General features: G+C 36.2%; 1 protein-coding gene across 5 annotated transcripts in view; it reads left to right on the top strand.

Annotated features, from left to right (window-relative positions):
* plce1 (phospholipase C epsilon 1) overlaps positions 1-22667 on the top strand; it is an 84041-nt gene that overhangs the window by 38874 nt on the left and 22500 nt on the right. For 4 of the 5 annotated variants that reach the window (XM_023340966.1, XM_023340965.1, XM_023340969.1 and 1 more), the window contains exons 8-14: positions 10988-11142; positions 12589-12756; positions 19664-19809; positions 19910-20057; positions 20149-20259; positions 20352-20461; positions 20543-20659. In XM_023340966.1, coding sequence (XP_023196734.1) covers positions 10988-11142; positions 12589-12756; positions 19664-19809; positions 19910-20057; positions 20149-20259; positions 20352-20461; positions 20543-20659 — 955 coding nt within the window. Of the gene's footprint in view, positions 1-4690; positions 4959-10987; positions 11143-12588; positions 12757-19663; positions 19810-19909; positions 20058-20148; positions 20260-20351; positions 20462-20542; positions 20660-22667 lie in introns of those variants that run through there. The other variant, XM_023340968.1, reaches the window with a different exon arrangement.

Here is a 22667-nt window from a genome sequence, read left to right as displayed (position 1 = left end):
GTGCTTTTGTTTTTACAGCCCTATTTTACAGTTTGATGGATCTGTTCAGGATGTTAGTTTAACTAAAGTGTAACTTTATATGTATTAATGACAGACTTTTTCAGAGTTTTATTTGCAAAACAATTTGTTTTTACCATTTTTTCACCACACTATTATGTTGTATACGTGTTAGACTGTCACACAAAATGGAAAAACTTCAAGAAAGTCATCCAAATGTCTTTTTTTTCCTCACCACCATCATACTCGTTTTCTTACTGTCTCTTTTTCACTCGACATGACTTCACTATCAAGGCAGTCGGGTTGTTGCTGGGTTGTCCACCTTCTCAACAATGACATTACGTATGACTTAAATGTAAGCTGATCCTAACATTAATTTCCACTGGCACAGAGCCAGGGGACTGGCTGTCTCTGGCAAGATCATGGAGACATGCACTGTGGTGCTCGCGTAAGCACCGAAAATGATTAATCTCTGTATTTGTTTTTATCTGACAGGCAGTGTTATCAGTCATGTTAATAACTTTTTTTTTCATGTTGTGCTAACTTTTTATTAGCACATTTAGAGGCAGGCAGTTGGACACATACAGAGTGAATATCTTCAGCATAACATTGTGTTCTGATCGAGTGGATGTTGGAGCAAACAAAACAGAACTGGTGTGGTGCACATGTAGAAGGGAAATGATTTGAGACACATCAAGAATCAGAGACTCAATGCAAAGTCACATTTTTAATGTGACAGATTCAGGGAAACCACCTGACATACGTCAGTTCAGTCTACTAATGTTTTTTTTGTTCATAAGGTAGTAAAAAAGTCTTTACCCCCTTAAAAATATTTGGTTTTTTTGTACTTTATCACATTCAGATGTTTTATATATTCAAATATTTTAGGCATAGTTTTGTATATTCAGATGCACTTTCTTGCTTAAGTGAAGTACTGAATTGTTCAGTGGCATTGGAAAGTTGATTTATTGTGTATAAGGTCGAGGAAGTTATCTGCTTCCATTTATGAAGTTTTAATTATTTTAAAACTTGGCATTCTGATAGAGTTTAATTCTTGGACAGTGCTGGTGTGGTTTGCTTTCCATTTTTGGTATCGGTTTTCTTGTCAGTGTATCAGCACAATAACCTGGTTCTAATCTTTAAGGCCTACAGAAAAATGCTGCTTCTTTCACCCTTGATCTTTTTTATGCAATTCAGCAGATAATAAACATGCTTTCTAGGGGAGAAAGGAAAAACTGAAGATTTTTATTTCCTCCGAAGAGACTAGTTTAAGTATTTATTGTAAGAACTGTTGTTGGCATCCAGAACATTTTCTGTCCATTTGGATGAAGATGTATTATGCACTTATTCGTAGTTGGGTTTCTGAACAAGTTGTTGAAGAGTTTCGTACACAAACATAATGATGAAATGTCTCTGTCGGGGAGACGCTGTCTGTTGAATAATGTCAGATTTTCTGAGTCATTTCTAATGAAAAACATTTTTAGTGTTTCTCTTTCTTTGCCATGTGTTAAGATTCCAAATTTATTTGACTGTCACAGGAAAAGAAGTTAGTTTGTTTTAACCTTGCTTATTATTCATGCAAGTGTTTTTACTGCATGTTTTCTCATGCATGTTACATACAATCTAAGAAAGGACTTTTGGGATTTGGTAATAATAATATCATCTGCAAAAGGCTATTTCAGACATGTCTTGAGATCATTTCCTGTATAACATATTTTATTGTGTCGTACTGCTGAAAAGGAAGTGCATGACTTAGTTTCAAGCTACAATCCTTGCAAGCTGGTGTTTGGTGTTTCTTTTTGTTTCCGTCTTTTTTTTTGTTTCTCTTTTGCTCAGTCATCACATTACATTGTGTGGCATTCCAGTATTTAGGACTCACTGACAGCAAATATTGTGGGGAGTAAAAGCAAAGGGAAGTCTCAAAGATTTAAGATTACATATTGTTTAAACGGTTAATATTTCTAAATATACTCAATAAAACAAACATTCTTTATGGAGAGATTGTAGACATTGGTGGGTTTTCCTTTGGTCAAAGGATTTAAATTATGAGATTTGTTTTATAATCTCATAATACGCTTCATAACTGTCATTCATTGGTTACAGTTTTCATGTCCAGCATTTAAATGCTCATAACTAATGGATATATATTTCAATTACCCCATGCCAAACTAACCATGTCTCAGAGTTGTAAATTTTAAATAACAAGCAGTAATTAATTACAAAAAACCCAACTAAATCTCTTATTATTAATCTGCACACACCTTTGGGATCTTTTTTTTTTCCTCGTTTCTTTTTTTTAAGTTTTTTACAGTACACAAAACTGGAGAAAAAGGATAATTTGATTTCAATAATTTAAAGGCATGGAAAAATTTGTATTTACAAATTATATTCCATCTGTTCGTACATCCATTCATCTTTCAGTCTGTTCATCTTTTCATCCTTCTGTTTGTCAATATTAGTGTTCATGCTGTGTTGGTTGTTCAGTCAAACGTGACCACGCAAAAGTGGACCTTAATTCATCATGAACTTTTAACTTTTTACTGAAAAAATACACTAAGATGACTGAGAATTTTCTGTTAGTTAAACATAAGTTAGTTAGTTAGTATTCTTGCATGAAAATGTGGAGTACATAGAAAAATAGATTGTATTTTGATTTAAAAAATATGAGTGAGAGAGCTAATTATATTTTGATATTTATGTCATTAAACAAGCTGAAGCATAGCGGGCGGGACGTAGGGGTGCAAAAGGGAAAAATTGTTAGGTAGCCTGAAGTCATTGTATCACTTGGGACAGTTTTCAAAAGCTTGAAGACAAAAACTTTCATCTGTAAAGTACAGTCTTCAGGCGTCTTTATAGGTGCATCGTTTGCAATTTTCTGGCCAATCACCGTTCTTTAGAAAGCCTGCCCTGCCGATTCTGATTTTGGTCGATGCTGGGGGTCTTTTTAGTCTGAAAAGTGGCTAGATATAGCTACAAAGTTGGTGAGTTGGCATCATTTGTTTGACTATTGTTAACTGTGCATATGCAGATATAATTTAGTGGGCGAGTCCCTCTCTCTCAGCAGTGCAAAAAGTGGCAGTGGCTGATTTTCAGACCTTTGTGGCGGTAAATAAGATCGGTTTCACATGAGTGTTGGCCGACCACCCAGAATTAAAGAAACTGTTGCCAATTTATCAGTGCATCCATGCATTAAGGTCAACGTTAATTTTATTTCACAGCTTATTGGCTCCATCAAACCGTTGTCATCATTTTGACATGGCATAGCCTGTATCTCAGAGGGAAAGGACAGCTTTCCATTTGTTTCTGGACTGACTCTGTTTGTTGCCTAAAAACACGAGATTGCATCAGAGTTTATGTAAAAGTTAATGTTTTTTTATCTGATACAGTGCCGCAAAAAAAAAGTAAAAATAAACACACTTTGCTGCACTTAGGCTCTTTCTTTAGTTTTAAAGTCTCTGCTTGGAAATTCTCTAGCACCTAGCACGTGACTCCACATGACAAACTATCTCCTTTTCAAAAAGCTTATGTAACCAAATAACAAAACTGTCAAATTTATAACTCTAAAGCACGCAGAGACAAAGTGTAAAATCTGTTAGTTTTTCTGTTTATATTTTCAGCCAACCTGACGGTAGATAAATTGGGGGTAGATAAAATGGACTGCTAAGTTACTTAATACATGATTTATAACTATGCTTACTTCTAGATAACCTGACATTGATGGAAAACCTGTGTGTGTTTAGGTCTTTGAGCTTAACTCCCTTTCCAAACAATGAACAGAAATTGCCAGGATATAGAGCAAACAGTGACGCAGCATCCGATGCCACAAAGTCAGATAGGGGTGGCAGAAAGGTGCTTTTAAGCTAGGAGACACGCAGACTGCAGAACATAGCATTTACTTCTCGGTTCATCAAATGTTGCAGTGATATAATTTGCTTCAGCGGCTAATAGTACTAATAAACAAAAATTTTAAAGGTATGAAACAGCAAGGGAGCAAAATTACCAGCACCTGTTGTAACTCTTAACACCTCTCCATGCCCATTCATTACCATTTTCCCAAACCTAATTCACTGTATTTGTAACTTAACCCTGGTGTTCACAGGAAATGATTTTACAAGTGTGTGTATAGACTGTGAATGGATGAAAGATTTAAAAACTTTAAAAACTATCCACCTGCTTCACCACCTGTAATGGCAGGCCAAATTTGTATCATTCTTGAACTGTGATTGAACCATGCAAAATCATCCTGAAGGCCACACTCTGGACATAACTGCAGTAGAGGTTCAAAGTGAACAGATAAAATAACATGTCTTTAAATGATTGCTTATACTGCAGCGATATTAAAATGCAGAAAGGACTGGAACTCTGCTTGCAAAGATACATGAGTAAACAAAATATATCTACCTGTTTTCATTCACTGTTGGTAAAACTGGGACAACATCAGGGAGGAAAAGAGGCTGAAAAGATTAGTTTATTTTGATTGCTAGTTGTAACTCATTGCTTCCTGAATTTTGGTGTGGTTGTATGAATTCTGACACAGTGTTTTTATGTGGAGTAGCACAGGGCTGTGAACTATGTGTAGTGTCAGTAGGGAGTGGGCGGGAGACTTATGAGGTTGTGTCAGAAAGCGAGCGAGAGAGAGCGTATTAGAGAGAGAGACAGAGAAGTAATGAATGTGGTGAAGAGATAGAGAAACCTTTGCTGTTACTTACAAGAACACCGAGCAGGTGAGTGACAGAGCAGATAGTACAAGTTACAGAGTACAAGTTGGAAATGGACTTAGGGAGGGAGAAGTAGAGCAAAGAGAGAGAGGGAACAGCTGTGGGAGAGACGGGACTGTCAACTCAAATGTGGACAAGTGTATCGTGGTCACCCTGGCGCTGAGCTGTCAGAACGGAGGCTGAGCAGTCAGCTGTGTCCAACAGCCATGAAGCACTCTCACCAAACGGACTTCAAGCTGATCAGTGAGTAGGGGAAAAATGAAGTACAGCGAGACTGCAGGTTTCCTCGCTCTGCAGTGCAGGGAAATTGTAACTTTAAAAAGCTTGCCAGTGATCTAATGGTGAAAATATGGAGAATTGATCTGCATATAAGTTTGCTTGTATTTAGTGTGGGGTGAATACGTTTGCTATAAGGACAAAAAGGCATGTGGGCACATTCTAAACTCTGCTTTCATTAGTGAAGAAATTGTTCTAGGACCTTAGCTGCAGCTGCCCTAGTCTGTTGTGGTCACCTTTCAGTTGTTATGCAGATGAGATATCCAGACGTCTATTGATGTGTTGGAGTACATGTTAATTAGTAAATCCGATTAAAGTGAAGGGCATTTTACAATGGATATTGTTTAGGAAAGGTTAAATTTAATTTCAATTGTTTAAAATTTTAGATTAGACAATGATGTGTCTTTGCTCAAATTGAGCATTTGAGAGAATACACAAACCACAACTTTAAGGGAGTGGTTTATGCATGTTTCTATGTGTTTCTGCAGAGTGATAAATGATGAACGATCATCATTTATTTATTTAAATTGACTCATACTGTACTTCACAAACCATCAATAATTTCAAATGACTGTCTTTATTTTGATTCATGAATTAGAGTCTCATTTTACAGTGCTTTAGCACTAATTTGCTGTAGTTAGAAAAAGCAAGCTTCTTTATAAATTTGACTCTCCTGCCAAAGATGTGGTAAAAGCCTTAAAATTAATTTTTGTTTTGATGTAAAGAATTATATAATTGTTTATTTAGTAATCAGTAACTTAATTTCATTGGCTGGGGAAAAAAAACGTTATACATATTTTCAATACATAATTAAGTGGAACCCAAACAAATATAAAAGTAGAACTCAATTTGAGGTAAGTCACTGTATCTGGAAAAGTTTAGTCATGAGTGGATTAATTTTTCTCATACATTTATATAGTAATTTTGAAAAGTAATTTTAGAATATGATTTAAACGTGTCATTTCAGTACCTCAGTTCAATGAGTGAAACACGCAGATTAATTACACAGATAAAAATCATAAAAACATCACACCAATAAAAACAATTTTAATACATTTATATGCTATAGAGAAGTCTAACTATAGAAAAGTATGTTCAATACCTTCCTCAAGGTTATTTTCAAAAGGTACTTTTAATCTAACAAACATTCCTCATCAGAACACATTTTCTAGTTTATTGAATATGACTTTGTGTCACTAAAACTGTGGAGGGTAAATGAAAACATCTTCACATTGTGATTCCGTTAGATAAAGCCATCATTAGAAATATCCAGGAGTTCAGAATCCCTGTCACCAAGTCCCCGTTTTATTGAACACTCATTATTCCACCTATTTAAAATTGTGGAGGTTGCTGTAATTGAATACAGGATAAATGAAAAAAATTGCACACTGTGATTCCTTTACACAAAATCATCATTAGAACTGTCTAAGAGTCCAGAATCCTCTGTTATACTTCAGTCTGATTAGTTTAAGTTACTGTGAAGTATAAATGACTTTCCATGGGATGAGAGTTTAAACTCCATTTTCCTCAAACATTATAAATCCTTCAGTACTTGTACAGATGTTTTTGATCGTCCTTGGTTTCATAACACAGAACTGTTTATTGGATTTGTCCAAACGTCTTTTCTCTGGTTTCTGTCACTGGCTTCATCTCCACCAAAAAAAAAAAAAAAAATCAGAAGCAAATTCAACGTTAGATGCCTGCAGCTAGTCCTTTTCTTTGAAAGAGTTAGTTTATCTGATCAGAAAGGAAACTCTCTGATATGCAAGACATGTTAGCAGTTTCACATATTGTTTATTGCTTCTACAGCAGTATAATATCTGCCTGAGTGTATTTATGTATTATGAATCATTACACAGTTTTTGATCATTTGTGCTTGCTGTGTTTAAGTGTCTAAGTGATGTTTATCCTGAGGTGTATTCACTTTGAACAAGAACCTTAAGTGTTCAAACTATTATTTACACATCTGTTATGTTTATTAGGGCTTGGTTTTTATCAAATCTTATATTTTATTGAAGATCTCTATTGGGTGCCATCCTGAAAAGACAAAAAAATAAAATCACAAACATTTATAAATTCAAAGCAGTGATTTGTTTGGAGTCATTTCACTGGAGCTGTTTGTGCTGCACCTGTTAAAGTATTCTATATTCTCCAGAGAGGAAGTTATCAGTTCTTGACATGCTCATGAAAACAGTGTTCAAATGTGTGCCACTGTCTGCCAGAGAGATTAAAAAGATCTACGTTCAAGGTTTCTTTTCTATGGTTGGTTTAAATCCCTTTGATTTACCAAAGAAACAAGTTAAAAATGTATACGAGTCTCAATTGATCCTGGGTAATCCCTTAAGATCATTGTTTTATTTGGTAGTATTTGGATGATTAATGGTATTTCAAATTGCCCAGGAGTTTTTTTTGTTAGATCATTTGTTTTATTGATTCATAAGCTCAATATGTCTCTCTTTCTCTCATTTATTTCATTCTAATTAGTAATTGTGTTTATTTACATGCAGCTTTCTCTGGTCCATCTAAAAACCTAGGTCTCTGTTCAGTTGAAATCTTGTTCTTGTTCAAGTCTGCATGTGAATTCAAAGCAGACCAGAGACCACTCCGAAAGCACGAAGCTGGCTAGAACAGGGCATTCTGGTTAAATATAGCTAAAACAGTCTTGTAAATCTTGTTCTAGGTAGAAATGACTGGTGATTTTCTTTTAAGCATTACTGAAAGTCCAACGCTGCATCAAAGTCAATAAAAGAATTGCTTCAGCAGACGAGAAATAGCCTTTTGAAATGATCTAGCGAAATTCCAAATCAAAATCTTAAAAAACAACTTTGGCTGTTGTCTGAAGAAGGTCAGGAAGACAACATGTCTTCTCAATCTGAGTTAATGGAACTTCAGAGTTTTATGAAAACATGCATTTACGATATTTTTGTTGAATGTCGATATTGCGTTTAATCCACATTATCATTTCCTCTTGCATTTTTTGTCATTATCAAGATGTTCTCATTTTTTATTTGAGCTCCAGTAAATCTGTCACTAAAATCTATATCAGGCTTGAAGATTAAAGAGAGTACAATTCGAGTTGCCCAAATGTGTGAATGTTTTGCCCTTGAAATATTAATACACCTAAGTTTTCATCAAAACTGTCATGACAATTTTGAGGCAATATATTGCGCAGCTTTACTGAATGCCAGTACTAAATCAAAAAGTGCTGAAGTGAGCTGTGCATGCTTATCCAACCACTTTGTGGCATCATCTGTGCTTTAATAGATTTGTTCCCGGTCTTATAGTGTTTAAAGTTGAATTTTACAGGATGAATGTAACTTGACGAACCTTTGGAGAACTTTACACCATAAAAGTGTCTTTCTCGTGGTTTATTTTACATCACATCAGCCCTGCATTTCAGCAGAGGTGTGTAGACCTTATAATCAACAATAATTATTCTGTAGCATGGCGTTTACCCATGTTGAATAGCCATAGATAAGGTCCATCATTTTAAAAGAATAAGTTAAAATGGGTGTATGGTAAACCATATTAAACGCTGCAGTCCTCAAATGATTCACCTCTGACATATAAACGTAATCAAAACAGCTGTTTTCTGTTGTCAGAACACAAATAGTCAATGTACAATTGTTAAAAAGGATGTTCAGCTAATCTGCATCATCCGCTACTGCATTCAGAAGTGCTTGTATTAAAGCACACACGCAAAACAAAAACATGCACGTAGGCCTTTTGTATTCATCATGCATTATAGATGAGTAAATCCATGCATAATCACAACGACATCATTTTCAATTACTCCTGGCTCATATTTTATCAGTCTTAAAGGAAGAGGGCCGAATTCTTAAAAATATTTATCATCGTGTGTATCTAGTGCATCAGGTAAACTTATAGGTTAGAAATACTGTCCACTTCTCACTGCGATTTGTGATTATTTGACTTTTTTTTCCATAAAGAAAGGCAGTTTAAGCTTCATAAGTAAAGTAAGTGAAAGAATTTGAAAAACTTGACAATATGCACTGATTACTTTCTGTTTACTGGCTATGTTCTCCCTCATAGTGTTGGTTTACATTAGCATTTACATTTTTTCTTTCAATATCTTTAAGACCTCTTTGTCACTGTCTTGGCTAACAACTGTGCTTGACTGCATTTGTTCAGAGGATGAATAAATGAATGAGCATGAAGGGCTGCTGCACAGTCATCAAATGGAGATGAATAATTTGAGCTTGTCTTAATTTCCACTTCACAGGAGTGGCAATGTAGCAAATAATTCTTGTAAGAAATAGGGTTCACATCAAGCAATACATATTAAAAATATATTTTCATTAACATTAAAGCCTACTTTTTAAAAATATGTAAGAAGTAAGATTTTCTTTTCTACCTATTTGTCCATTACAATTGATTCAGAACATTTTTAACCTGCTTCTTTTATAGAACTGAGATGTTTTTAATGTTATATTTCAGTTAAAAAAAAAAACATATATCATAATATTTACACAAAATAAAAATAGTTAATTTCTTATAGTTAAAACAAAAAGCAACACTTACTTCCATTTACAGCATTTAAAAATGTTACTCATAATTCATTTTTAAGAAGTTTTCAACATGTATTTTAAAGGATATTACTCCTTTTTACAAGGCGTATAAAAAGCTTATATAAACTGTTATTATCCAAAGCCGATTGTAAAATCCACTCAGTGTAATTCTTACACATACTCTGTCCTCGCTTTTATCCTGCACGCTCGTGTGCACTCATGCTGAGAGTCCATTATAGAAGCTGTGAGGCCGGATCCACAAATCAAACTGTGTAAATAAGCAAGTTTTGCTCCCGCAGAGCACTCACTGCTGTATCCATGCCTACCTGTTGCCAATCTTATGGGTTACCATGGTCGGCCTTTTGAGTAAGTGTCTGGATACGTTTGCGCACAGAGTTTTGTGTCTGCGTGGTTGCAGAAAGAGTAAATAGGCTTCTTCATATGACAGTTGACAATGACCAGAGAGACTCTAGGTCCTGATGTTGGTGTTTGTGGATGTACATCGTCTTGCTTTTACTATCAACATTATGCAACTCATAATCTCAACACAGCAATAAGCTGAAAGGGGTCTATGTAAAGCCACTTTCAGCAACTTAAACTTAACTGTTTAAGTTAAGTGTCTTGCAAGACACTTAACTCAAACATCTTTGTAACAGATAATAACAGATTATGTTTATGTAGTGGTATTGCTGATCCAAAGGACATCTTCTTTTTTTCTGATTAGATGTGTTGTCATAGCTTTGGTCTGACTAATCACCAACCCATACAGACCTCATCCTAATGGATTGTTGTAGAAGTTCAAGCTTTTTTAAAATAGGCATCATGTCCTGATGGTTGCAATATAAAACTTTTGAAAGAGTCCCCTTTAAATGATTCCTGGAAAAGTTTGTTTATGCGGCATTCATCCCAACAATGTACAGAATGTCCACCTGGCAGCCCCTGAACCAGTGTAGAAACTGTTCATTAGTCCTTTGTTAGCAGAGATCGGGACAGGTTTGCATTTGTGCGAATGTGCGTGTGTATGTGTAAACAGACAGACTAATGGGCCTGACTGAAATCCAAACACAGGAACTTGCAGGTGATCTATGCTCTTTACTTCTAAAGGAAAAAGTGGGCTTGCTGTTGTTGACTGATGACGACTACATGGTACACAGGGACTTTATGTGTCTGCAAACTTTAAATATTCAGGATAAAATGAAAAAACACATTTCAGTGAAGCTTTAAACTTATAAGGTTGAATGGGAAACATCAGCTTTTGCTTGTTCCTGCTTTATGTCCTTTTTAATGTACTGCCATGTCCATGAGTAGTTTCTGCTTTCCATTCCCACCTTGTCCTCTTCACCCCTCTGTATCCTTTCTACTTACTCTTCCTTAAGAAGTTATAGATGTTGATATGACCTAAGCACATAATGCAAAACTTATGCTTTGTCTTTACATGTCTCCAATCCTCTCTGTCTCCTCATTCAGAGCGTCAGCTGGCCAACAGTATGACCAGCAGCAGCTCTCTTCCTCCCAGTGTGAGCGGGATCAGCAAGGAGCTGGCAGAGCTGCGCCACCTCGTTCAGTTCCCAGAGGAGATCGCCTGCATCCTCACAGAGCAGGAGCAGCAGCTTTATCAACAGGTAAAATATGCAGATAGGGGTGAGGATTCTGATGCAAACTATGATTTTTTAAATTCATAAATAAATAAAAATAATTTCAAAAAGAACAAATAAGTTTCTTTTGTTTAAACACAACACACTTCAATAGAATCTATACCACTTTGAAATTATTTCCATTTGGTCCCAATACAACCACAAATTGTGTTTGTGTGTTTCAGTGCAAAATTGTGAAGTCAAAGTGAAATGATTCATGATTTTAAACATTTATTTTGGATGGAGCTTTGGATGGAGCTTTAATTTTCAAGGCTTGCCACACATTCTTAATTGGGTCTCTGTCTGCACTTTGATTTGGCCATTCTATCATTATTTATCTTTGATCTAACCACTTCATCATAGTTCTGTCTCTGTGTTTAGTCTTTGTCATGTAGGAAGGTGAGCCTCCACTCCTGCCTCAAGTCTTTTGCAGTCTTGATTTGTAGTTCACTTTCCAAACAGATAAATGTTACACAAAATCCTACATAGTAGCTAAAACAGACATAAAAATACTCCTCAAAGTAAACAAAAAGGAGAAATGCATAAGAATCTTAAAGGATAAGGAAAAGAGAGAAATGAAGAAACAAAACACTGTAATTAAATACTTAATGTACTGTATGTAGAAATTTAAAAAAGGTACCACAAATCTACAAATCTAAACCAAAAATCTCTTACAGTACTGATGCCGCCTCCTATCAACTATGACCAGCTTTGATGTTTCTGGTGAAGAAAGAGCATCCCCAAAGCATGGTTCTGCCACTACCATGGTTTATGTTGAGCATGGGTGGATGTGCAGTGATAATTTTTGACCACTCACCATTTTTCAGTCATCTTAAGGGGACAATATTGGTCTTATCTGATCAGATCACCTTCATCCACAGGTCTGCTGTTTGCTTTACATGGCTTGCGGTAAACTTCATGTAAGATTTTGTATGATATTTTTCAACTTTTATTTGTTTCTTCCTCCTCATCCATAAAAGCCACATTAGTACAGTCCATGATAAATAGTTCACCTAATTCTCCCACTTGAACCGTGGATCTCTGCAGCTCCTCCAGAGATACCAAGGGCTTCTCAACTCCATTTGTTCTCTCCTTGACCCACCTTTTGAGTTTAGCTGCACGGCCCCGTCTTTGGCACATTTGCTATTGTACCATGCTCAGAAGATGGATTCATTTATGCTTCATGACATGTTCAAAGTCTGAAATATGGTTTTTAATCTACCTCTGCTGACAGTCAGTTGAGCTTTATTTTTATTTTTATTTAGGCCTAAATGTAACGGCATGACATGTCTGATTTTTAATTGGAAAACACTTTTAAATCATGCATCAGTTCCCTTCCATCCCAAGTAATCTCTACTTTGCGTTGAGTCTTAAAAATACATTGAAGTTAAAATGTGAGAAAATGTACTTCACCAACTGTCTGTCTTTCTGCAGGTCTTTCCTTTAGATTACCTCTGCTTCCTCACACGAGATCTTGGCAGTCCCGAGTGTCAGACCAGACGCCACCCAAACCTCAAGGCCTCGCTGTCGGTGCCGGCCATGCCCACGCAGAATGCTCAGCGCAGCAATGCTGTGGAGGACCTAGTGGCGCGGTTCAATGAGGTGAGGCGACCACTTGAGAAAACCAGATATCTGGTTGAGAGTTTTTTATTTTGGCTCATTGCTTGCATTGATGTAGATTTACAAGAAGTATTTCCTTTATGATGCACATATCTGAACTGTGCGTGTTCTGTGTTTCGGTTTTAATAGCCACATGAAGTCACTAAAACAACTTGGCAGCGCTGGTGTTTATCTTTAAGACTCTACAACATGATGTCAGTGTGGATTAGATTATCGAAACCTCTAAACATTTTTTTATGTTGTTACACAGGAAAAATATTAATAACAGAATCAACTAAATAGGTTGCTTTTTATTAAAAAAAAGATTTGCTAAGAACCTTGTAAACATGGTGACACTATGCATCTCGTATTTGATATTGATGTACAATTTCCTCAAGCTGGATCCTCCCTAGTGGATAACCATGTAAGTCTATCATTGTAACACAGGATGTGTGTTTATAAGCACATTTTTTAAGTTGGCTAAACTTCTACTGTCGTGCCTTGTTTCTTTTGGTGAATTCAACTGTAAACTGTTATAAAAATGCTGAGAAAGAACAAGTGTTCGAAGAGCTGAGATTGATAGGGAATGATGAAGTCATCTGTAGGTTGCATGCCTGCTCTATCAGCTGGTTTTCATTTAAGTCTGCAAGAGGGGAGACATAAAATAGTTCTCCAAATGTGCAGCGTGACCATGTATGGGCAGAGTGGAATGAGAGTCAAATGACAGCAGTGATTCTCCCTTCAAGACAGTGATGAATCCCTGAAGTGACTCTGAACTTTTGACTTGGATTTAGTAAGACATATTTTCTGAGTGGAAGTGTACAGTATTTTGGATTGTAATCATCTACTGTCGTAGATTTATAATTTTACAAATCATACATCTATATTCATTTCGGGGTTTAGGGTTGTATTTTGCCATTATTGGAATTCCTTTTTAGATGTATTTGTCTTATTTCTGTCTTAAAAACCAGAGGTGTTGCGTTTGGATTTTGAATTGAGCAGCAATACAGAAATGGGTAAAAATAAGCAAGACATTTTCAACTGTAATGTATGTAATAATGGGGGGATCCACTGATCAGAGTCTTACAATTTCTGGTTTTTGCAAACCCATACAAGATTATGTAAGACATTAAATGTTAAAATCTAATATTTCTGCCATTAGGGGTGAAAGATGAACTATCTTTTTTATATTGCCTCACATGTGCTAGAAAGCAATTGCTGTGAAACAGTCATTTAAAACAAACACAAAATGAACACAGATGGGACAATTTGAACTCTTATCGTATTAATGTAACGATTAGGAAAATTCTGAGGCCAACATTTCTGAAACAGCTTCTCCAAACATTCCCCAAAGAATTCAGTTATGAGATTTCAAATTCCAGCATGTTCCACTTACTCTTCCTGTTATCAGCTGGAAGTCTCGTTCTTTCACATTTTCCCGCTGACATGTCTCAACATTTAAAGAAATATAGTCTGAAATTGTTCTCAGACTATAGAGAAGATCAAACTTTAGAGTTTTTGTCTCACCAATCATCAGCCTGGGCTGGTCAAGCTTGGTTGCATTTTGAATGTATCAAACTTAAAAGTTGTACTTGTTAGTTTTTTAAAAATATGGGTGAAAAATATTTTGCTTTTCTATTAAATTTCATATTTTAAAGGTCTGTAAGCTGAAAAGTTTAGGCTCTGTTTTATTAAGTTGAGTGAAAAACTGTTCGGATGTGCATGATAGTAAATCTAATCCTGCACAAGAACTTTTTAGTTGGAGTCTAGATAATTATGGGGTTGTAGGATTGTTTTTCCCAGTCAGAAAGTTTTAACCTGCTTTCTCTAGTTTTGTATTGATTGTGATCCAGTTCATTTTCAGGCCATGTATGGATATGAAATTACTTTCCAAGGCAAAATCAGCTAGACAGGGAATGGTGAGAATTTCGGGCCTCTTTGCGTGTCTGTCTCGGGAGCTTTGACAGAACCAGTATGTGCTGTGTTAAGTCTGTAATAGCTCTCTGTCAACCTCCGTTACATAAGTCTTGTATCAAGGAGAGAACGACTCTCAAAGTTCAGCTAATAACAGATGGAGACAGGCAGGCTGAAGGACAGACAGGCAGATGGACACATACAAACATCAAAGGATCGAATTGTACCCGACTCCAGTTTGGCATGTGTGTCTAGGGGTGTGTATGTGTGTGTCGTGCTGCCAATTTAAAATAAAGAAAGAAAAGAAAACAAAAAAAAATTGCTCGCTCTGGTGTGTGTACAAGATGGTTATTGTTTTAAGACAGTCTCTTGCATAATCTTATATCGGCTTTTACCAATCTTACTGTATCTAATATCTTCTCATTTCCTGTCTGCTATTTGTCCTGTGCAACACTTTTGCTATCTGGAATATCAGAAGAGTTGCCAGGTCCATGCGCTCCCTTGATCTGTGGCGGCTCAGAACGCCACTTTGCAGATGGTCAGGATGGTTAGGATGGCGACTGTAATTTAAACCTCTTTGCTGACATGGTGATACACTATGTCATGCTGCTGAAAGTGACTGATAAAAGATTTTCATGTATGGCACGCAGTTTCTGCCTCACCTAGAACACAGAGGTGTAACAGATAAGAGTGTAGGACAGTAGTTTGTCAGTAAGCCATGTATAGTAGAATCTAGAACAAGCCTCTAAACCACTGATATTGCTACAGCCCTGCAGCTTTAGAAAGCTCCAGGATAGATTGCCTGCATCTCAGGTCTTGTATCTATGTGAACTTTATCACTGGTGTGATCAGTTTCACACCGGTAAGGCTAGAAAATATTCTGACTGCAGAAAAATAAAATCCTCTAGAACAGTGGTTCTCAAACTTTTTTCAGTGATGTACCCCCTTAAAAATATATTTTTAGTCAAGTACCCCCTGACACGGGCAAAACATTTTTGGAATAAAAAAGAGGTACAGTGCTGTAAAATCACTGTCTGATTTATTAAAGCCAAACAACTTATATCAGTGAACCTGACAAATACATCCATATTGCAAACATTGCATGGTTAAGCAAAAAAGAAAAACAGAAGACGATGACCACCAGGAAGGTATAAAACCAGTCAAACCTGAAATATGCAAAACGTTGCTAATTTATATTGGTCTCTGTAATGGTACAAAATTAAATATATACATAAATAACTAAAATGTGTTCACAGAAATAAATCTATAACTTAATTATAAATAAATTATATTTTGTTTACAAAATAAATTAACTTAATAAATAAAGATTTGCTCACAAAAAAAAAATGTTACCTCTTTTAGGATCAAAAAAAAGAAGATTGCACTTTAATCACTTTGCATTGTACATTTGATTTGAACAGTATGTAACATTTTTATTTATTTTATTTATTTTAAAGGATATTGAAACTAAATACTGAATATAAAATTCAGTGCATGAACACACATTTATATTTTATCGAACTTTTTACAAAATAATTTTTCCCAAGACTTATTATGAGGAGCCTACTGATTTTTTAAAAATATTTTGAAAAGCTTCACGTACCCCCTACAGTACTTCCACGTACCCCCAGGGGTACGCGTACCCCCATTTGAGAACCACTGCTCTAGAAGGTAGAGATGGCAGAAATGAAGACAAAATATGCATGGCATTATAATAATGAGTTGGAACCACAAGTAAAACCATGATGCTCTGTTGTTTAATATTATATCACAAATTGTAAGCAATAGGATTGAGTTTCTTAGCCTTTTAATTAATCCCCAGAAAAGTTTTGAAAATAATAAACAGATAAAGGGTATGTTTTACATCCAAAGCTGTAGTGCTATTGCTGAACATGTAATAATGTTTGTGGAAAAACCAACACAAAACACTTAATCCAGTTGTTGTGAAACAGAAGTATAAGAACAATGAGATAGATAATATCTTGATGAGACCTTATGAGAAAAAGAGCAGTGTAGGGATTGCATTGGAGTTCTGGTTCTACATTTACTGGTTACCTTCTGCTCACTCAGAAGCAATTCATGGAAATCCAACAGCTAGTGGCTCAGCATTCAAAATTAAACATTAAATAAAAATTAAAAATTGAGAGGCGTGCTGTGGTGGCGCAGGGGGTTAGCACGCCCCACGTGCTAACCCTACCTCGAGGCCTTAGTCCTCGACGCGGACGTCGCGGGTTCGACTCCCGGTTCCGACGACCTTTGCCGCATGTCTTCCCCCCTCTCCTCACCCTCCTTCCTGTCTGCCTACTGTAGAAAAAATACGAGCCACTAGCGCCGCAAAAACTCTTCGGAGAAAAAAATGGAAAAAAAAAAAAAATTTAAAAATTGACTGGAGCAAGCTTGGTGGAGAAATGCCGAGCTGGTTATTGTGCTTTGTTCAACACTGTACAAAATCATTGCTGTGCGGTGAACACAATGCAAATTAAAGTGGTTCTGAAAACACAGGCATTTTTATTCTGAAAATCCTTGAGTTTCTTATTTATTTATTGTAGTTCCTCTAATGTTCCTTCCAAGCTACTGATAAGGCATCAATGACATTCATACCTATCAATAACTTTTATTTAATGCATTTTTTGTACTTTTGGTTGATATTTTGTGTCTGCATTAAATAAAACTAAACTAATATAAGAAACCAGTTATTTACAACTGAACAAAATAAGCAGGGAACCACATTTATATCTTGCATATTGATAAAAACCTATTTGATTATTTTCTTACAGGACAAAGAAATATGTCAAAATTGTTGTGTATTTAAAACTATGGATTTTACAGTATTTTGTAGGCCTTTTTGTGTGTGTGTGTTTGCATGTGTATATATATTTGGTGGCTTTATTTAGTCCTTGTGAAGTTTGACTGTGGTTAGCTGTACACATCCTTACATAAGCCAGTAATAGATCTTTAGGCCAGGGGATGTTTTTACCACCCGCAATAGGGTTAGTGAGTTTCACTGTGTGTGTTTCATGTGTGTGTGCAACTACATTAATGAGGCTCTAATGCTTGGAGACAATGACACAAGAGAGCAGGAAGCTTTACGGATGAGGCTGTGTGTCCAGCCCAAAGAATGTGACCCTGATCCGTATCTGGTTCGACCATCATGTGTTTGCACATGCACAGCTGATGGTCATCCGATCTCCCCATGTCTTTTCTGTGTGTGTGTGTGTGTGTGTGTGTGGGTGTGTATGGGAGGGACATGATCTTGTACATATACTGCCAGTTTAGTCACAGATCTCCAAACAAGAATTCATGAGCATCATCGAGACCACACACAATAAAAAGTGTCAGGATTTGTTTTATGTCACCGAGTTGCAATGGACCTAGTAACAATATAGTCACAACAAAAACAAGGCAACCAGAGATATGGCGCATTATGTCATGAACTTATCTAAATGAGGAGTATTTGCAAATGAAACATTATAAATTCCAGATGAGCAGCACTTCACACCATTGTTAAAGCTGTTGTTTCATGTTAAAGTATTGCATAAATATATTTGATTTAATGGTCATTTTGATAATAAAGGCCTTTCAAACTTATTCACTCATTTTGTTGCAATTTACAATGCCTTACCTTCTTAGCCTCTAAGTTCAATGTATTTTAATGGGATTTTATGGAAAATGCAATCATTAAGTATTGCATAATTAGTTAGCAATAAGTAAATGATACATAATTTCAAAATATTTTACAAATAAAAATCTCAAAACTGCAGGATCCACTTGTACTCAGCTTTCAGTATTTCAATACTTCTATAAATCAAATCTCCCGATTAGCTGGTGTGGCGCTCATTTGTGTTTAGTCTCCACTTAATCAATACTTTGTTGGACTGCCTGTCGCTGCAATTATGGTTGCGAGGCTTTTGGGTGTATGTCTCTGTTAGCTCAATATATGTAAAAAGTAAAAATTTAGCTTATCTTCTTTACAAAAAGATGTTCAAAAGCTCAAAGGTGAACCTCCATCCCATTTTGAAGTCTATTGTAGCCTCTAACATGTTTATTTTTAAAGGATTGTCTTATATTTAACTCCACCTACCTTTTTATCCACTCTGATAATCTCATCTGTCCTTTTCTGGAGGATAAAGCTGCTGCCGCCATGTTTCGTTGTGGAAAACTTGGTGGTGCAGAACATTATTTCCATCATGGGAGAAAAAGTGAAGTTGATGGAAGAGTTTAAATACCTCACTGTTCACTTGGACAACAGACGCAACAGTGAATCAGTTTACAAGAATGGATAGAACAGACTGTACTTTGTGTGGAAGCTTGGGTCCTTCAGTGCTTGGAGTAAGAGGCTGCATAACTTCTATAAATCTGTTAGGAAGTGCAATCTCTTCTGCCATCATGTAGTATGAGCGTCAGTTACTGACAAAGAACCCCTGAAGAAGCTAATATAGAATGCCAATTCTGTTCTGTATTGTGGAACCTCTGGAGATTATTATGCAAAGTGCCTTCAGTCAGAGGCTTCTTCCGATATGCTGTTATACAGGCTGCTGCTGTATCTACAGCTATAGATGCTGTCCGTAGCCAGCGTATATAACAACTCTGAAGAAAATCCAAGATAATATGAATAATAATAACAAAAAAAACATTTAACTTACCTTTGGGAAGAATAAAGGATTACTGAATTGAATTGAATTGACTTCAACTGTGGTTTAAGGAGTCTTAGTTTTTCTGAGACCTTTACAGAGCCTCTGAGATTTTTGTTTTTTCTTCAGGGAATTGATTAAATGATTGAATACAAATGATTCCTCCTTTCTTCAGATATTTATGTTAAAGAATGTTGGTGAATCACAGAAAGTCTCAATAAATTGATGTTTGTGGTTGTAACTTCCACCTTTTCAAGGTTTGAAAAGGTGGAAGATAAATTATTACTATTGCAAGTTACTGTTTATGTAACTTGTTATTATGTAAATGTTATTATGTTTTAAGTGTGTTTGTTTTGAACATGCAGGTGAGTTCATGGGTGACGTGGCTGGTTCTGACGGCTGGGTCCATGGAGGAGAAGAGAGAAGTTTTTTCCTATCTTGTCCACGTCGCCAGATGCTGTTGGAATATGGGAAACTACAATGGTGTCATGGAGTTCCTGGCTGGACTAAGGTGCAGTGAGACATACAAGCTATTTTAATGCCCTCACATATTTATCACTGTTTTGTTGTGCTAGTATTTAATTAGGATTTCCCACCGTCCCTCCCCACAGATCCCGTAAAGTGTTGAAGATGTGGCAGTTTATGGACCAGACGGACATCGAGACCATGAGAAGTTTGAAGGATGCCATGGCTCAGCATGAATCTTCTTCTGATTACAAGAAAGTTGTGACCCGAGCGCTCAATATCCCAGGCTGCAAGGTCTGTGTCTGTGCAGATGATGTTTATTAAATAACAAGTTATTTATTTTTGAATGTTCTGTAATTTATTTTCCTTCACATTTCTTCTGCAGGTGGTGCCATTCTGTGGGGTTTTCCTAAAAGAGCTGAGTGATGCACTGAACAGCACAGCAAGCATCATCAGCCTCAAACAATCTCCAGATAACACAGATGACTCAATAGAGGTACAACCAACTGTCTCATGTGTGGATATATTCCAGTAATTTCAACATGTAGCTGCAGAAAATATCACAGCTGTTGCTCTGTTTGTCTCCAGTTTGTGTCCGACTACAGCGGGCAGCACAATTTTATGTCTCGGTCCGGGTCTGATGGGCTGCACATCCCAGACAAAGAAGCCACCGTCAGCAACATCCTGCAGATTATTAGGTGAGCTGGAAATGGTCCACTATGCTTCCAGAAAGAAGAACCATTGTCTTTTTGTCTTACTTTCCTCTCCCTGATCCTCAGATCGTGCAATCGTAGTTTGGAGTCTGAAGAATCCGATGAAACATCTACCAGTCCCTTGTCAACTGGTCCATCCCTCACATACAGATGCAACTCTTTACGGGACCGCTGCCGCAATCAGTTAGTTGTTTTCTTCCAATTTTTTTATAAAGCTATTTTTTAAGTTATTAAATAAAATGCATATTATTATTTTGCTTAAGAATTTATTAGAATATTGAATGTTTCTGCAAACACGTTCTTCCAAAGCATAAAGACGGGTCTCCATGAACTTCCTTTTAAAAGTTATTTTATTTCTTTAAATCAATTCAAAAGTGAAACTTGTTTATTTACTGGTATTAAATTAATTTTTAGTAAAGTTTTGATGTACTTGCAAAAATTCTTTCTGATGCACTTGCAAAGGCAGAAGGGAATAGTTTTTTCTTTTTCAGCTTTAAGTGGCTGTCGATTGTGTTGCTTGGAAATGTTAATCCTTTGTGCCAAAGTTCTGTTTCCAAAATTTAGTTTTCTCCTTTCCTATTCATTCACAGACAATGACTCATAGGCAAGGTGAAAAAATATTGCATTCAGATTTACATCAAAGCTATGAATACAGAGAATGATTGGCTTGGCAGTAAAAACACTGTGGAATCCCTGCATGCGCAGTTGCAACATTTTTGTGAGTCATTAACATTTTTTGAAAGTTTAGATTTAAAGTAAAATATAAAGACTAAAAAAATGTTTCTATGCTAAACAGTTCAGCCTTTTGTTGACATCCTTCAAGACTGGATTGAACTAAATGTTCTCCAGCCTCTGATTCTGGTTGATTTTTTTCATTTTTTGAACATAAATAGCGGTACAAGATAATGGGTTTGCAAAGGAACACATTTGCAGATTGTTATTGAGATGAAACCGAGCTCACATAAAACACTGTGTCACAAAGAAAAAAGATAACAGGCTTGCTTCCTGTCAGGACAGGAAGGAACAGGGCTCTGGTAGTTCTCAGGCCACTGGTGGCAGGTAGCTTATAACTCAAACTGGAATTTAGAAAGTGAAAGAAGCAGATTTAATCAAAGTTTTGACATAAATTATTAATTTTCATTTAGTTGTTTTCTCTGTCTTTGACTATATCTTGCAGGTAAAGATAAGAACACCACTTTTTTTGGTTAGCCTTATGGTTTTCCTCTGTTTGGACTACAATATGACAGCGGTTTATTGCTTCTTTTCCTGTGGTCTGGATCTCTTTCACTCTTTTACCTGAGGCAACTGACAGAAACTTCCTCTGTCCCCATTTTTCCTTCTCACTCTTCCTCTCCTACTTTCCCCCCCTTCTTTAGTTGCCATTCATTTAGGACAGTGTTTCCCAACCCTCCTCAAGGCACACAGTCCTACATGTTTTAGAGGTTTCCCTGCTTTAATGCACCTGATTCAACTGATTGCGGTTCAACAAACACCTGTTAATCAGTCATCAATTGAAATCAGCTGGACTGAAGCAAGGAAATATCTAAAACATGCAGTGTGCCTTGAGGACCAGGGTTGGGAAACGCTGATTTAGGACAATGCCAGAAACAAAGCCAGTGTTTTAAGTTGTTGCTATTGTTGTTGAATACCAACTGCAGGAGTTTGAACAGTGTGTGTTCACATTTACACAAGTTAAGTTGCAGTTTGAGCTTCAAGCCAGGTACTTAAAGGGCATGTACCATCATTTTTTTCAGTTGTGCTCACTATGTTCATACTTATTTCTATATTTGAATTTGGGAAATATGTAAAAAGGTTCAAAAGAAAGAAAGCCAGGAAAAAGCAGAACGCAGCTTGAAGTTGCCAAAGTGAGATGATGTGATGTATGAAACACCAAATACTGGAGGGTTAAACTTTATTTATAGAGGCAAGTGTCACAAAGTGCTTCACAAATGCTAAAAACATTATAAAAATCTACAAACGTCAAGTGGATTTGCAATGAAATTTTAAATATTGCTAATAATATTTTAGAACTATTTAACACTTGCCAAAACTGTCAAGATATAGACATTAGTATGATAAAAATGTAAATGGGTAACTTTCTAAAATGGTTAATGACAAATTACCAAAAGTTACCAATAAACTTCACCTAAAAGCCAGATCAAGAAACAACCTCTTTTCTATTTACAACATG

This window comes from Xiphophorus maculatus, chromosome 10 (assembly GCF_002775205.1).
Source record: "Xiphophorus maculatus strain JP 163 A chromosome 10, X_maculatus-5.0-male, whole genome shotgun sequence".
In the NCBI taxonomy this organism is placed as follows: Eukaryota; Metazoa; Chordata; class Actinopteri; order Cyprinodontiformes; family Poeciliidae; genus Xiphophorus; species Xiphophorus maculatus.
Note: the sequence above shows the minus strand (reverse complement) of the source record. Positions and strands in the feature narration are given on the sequence as shown.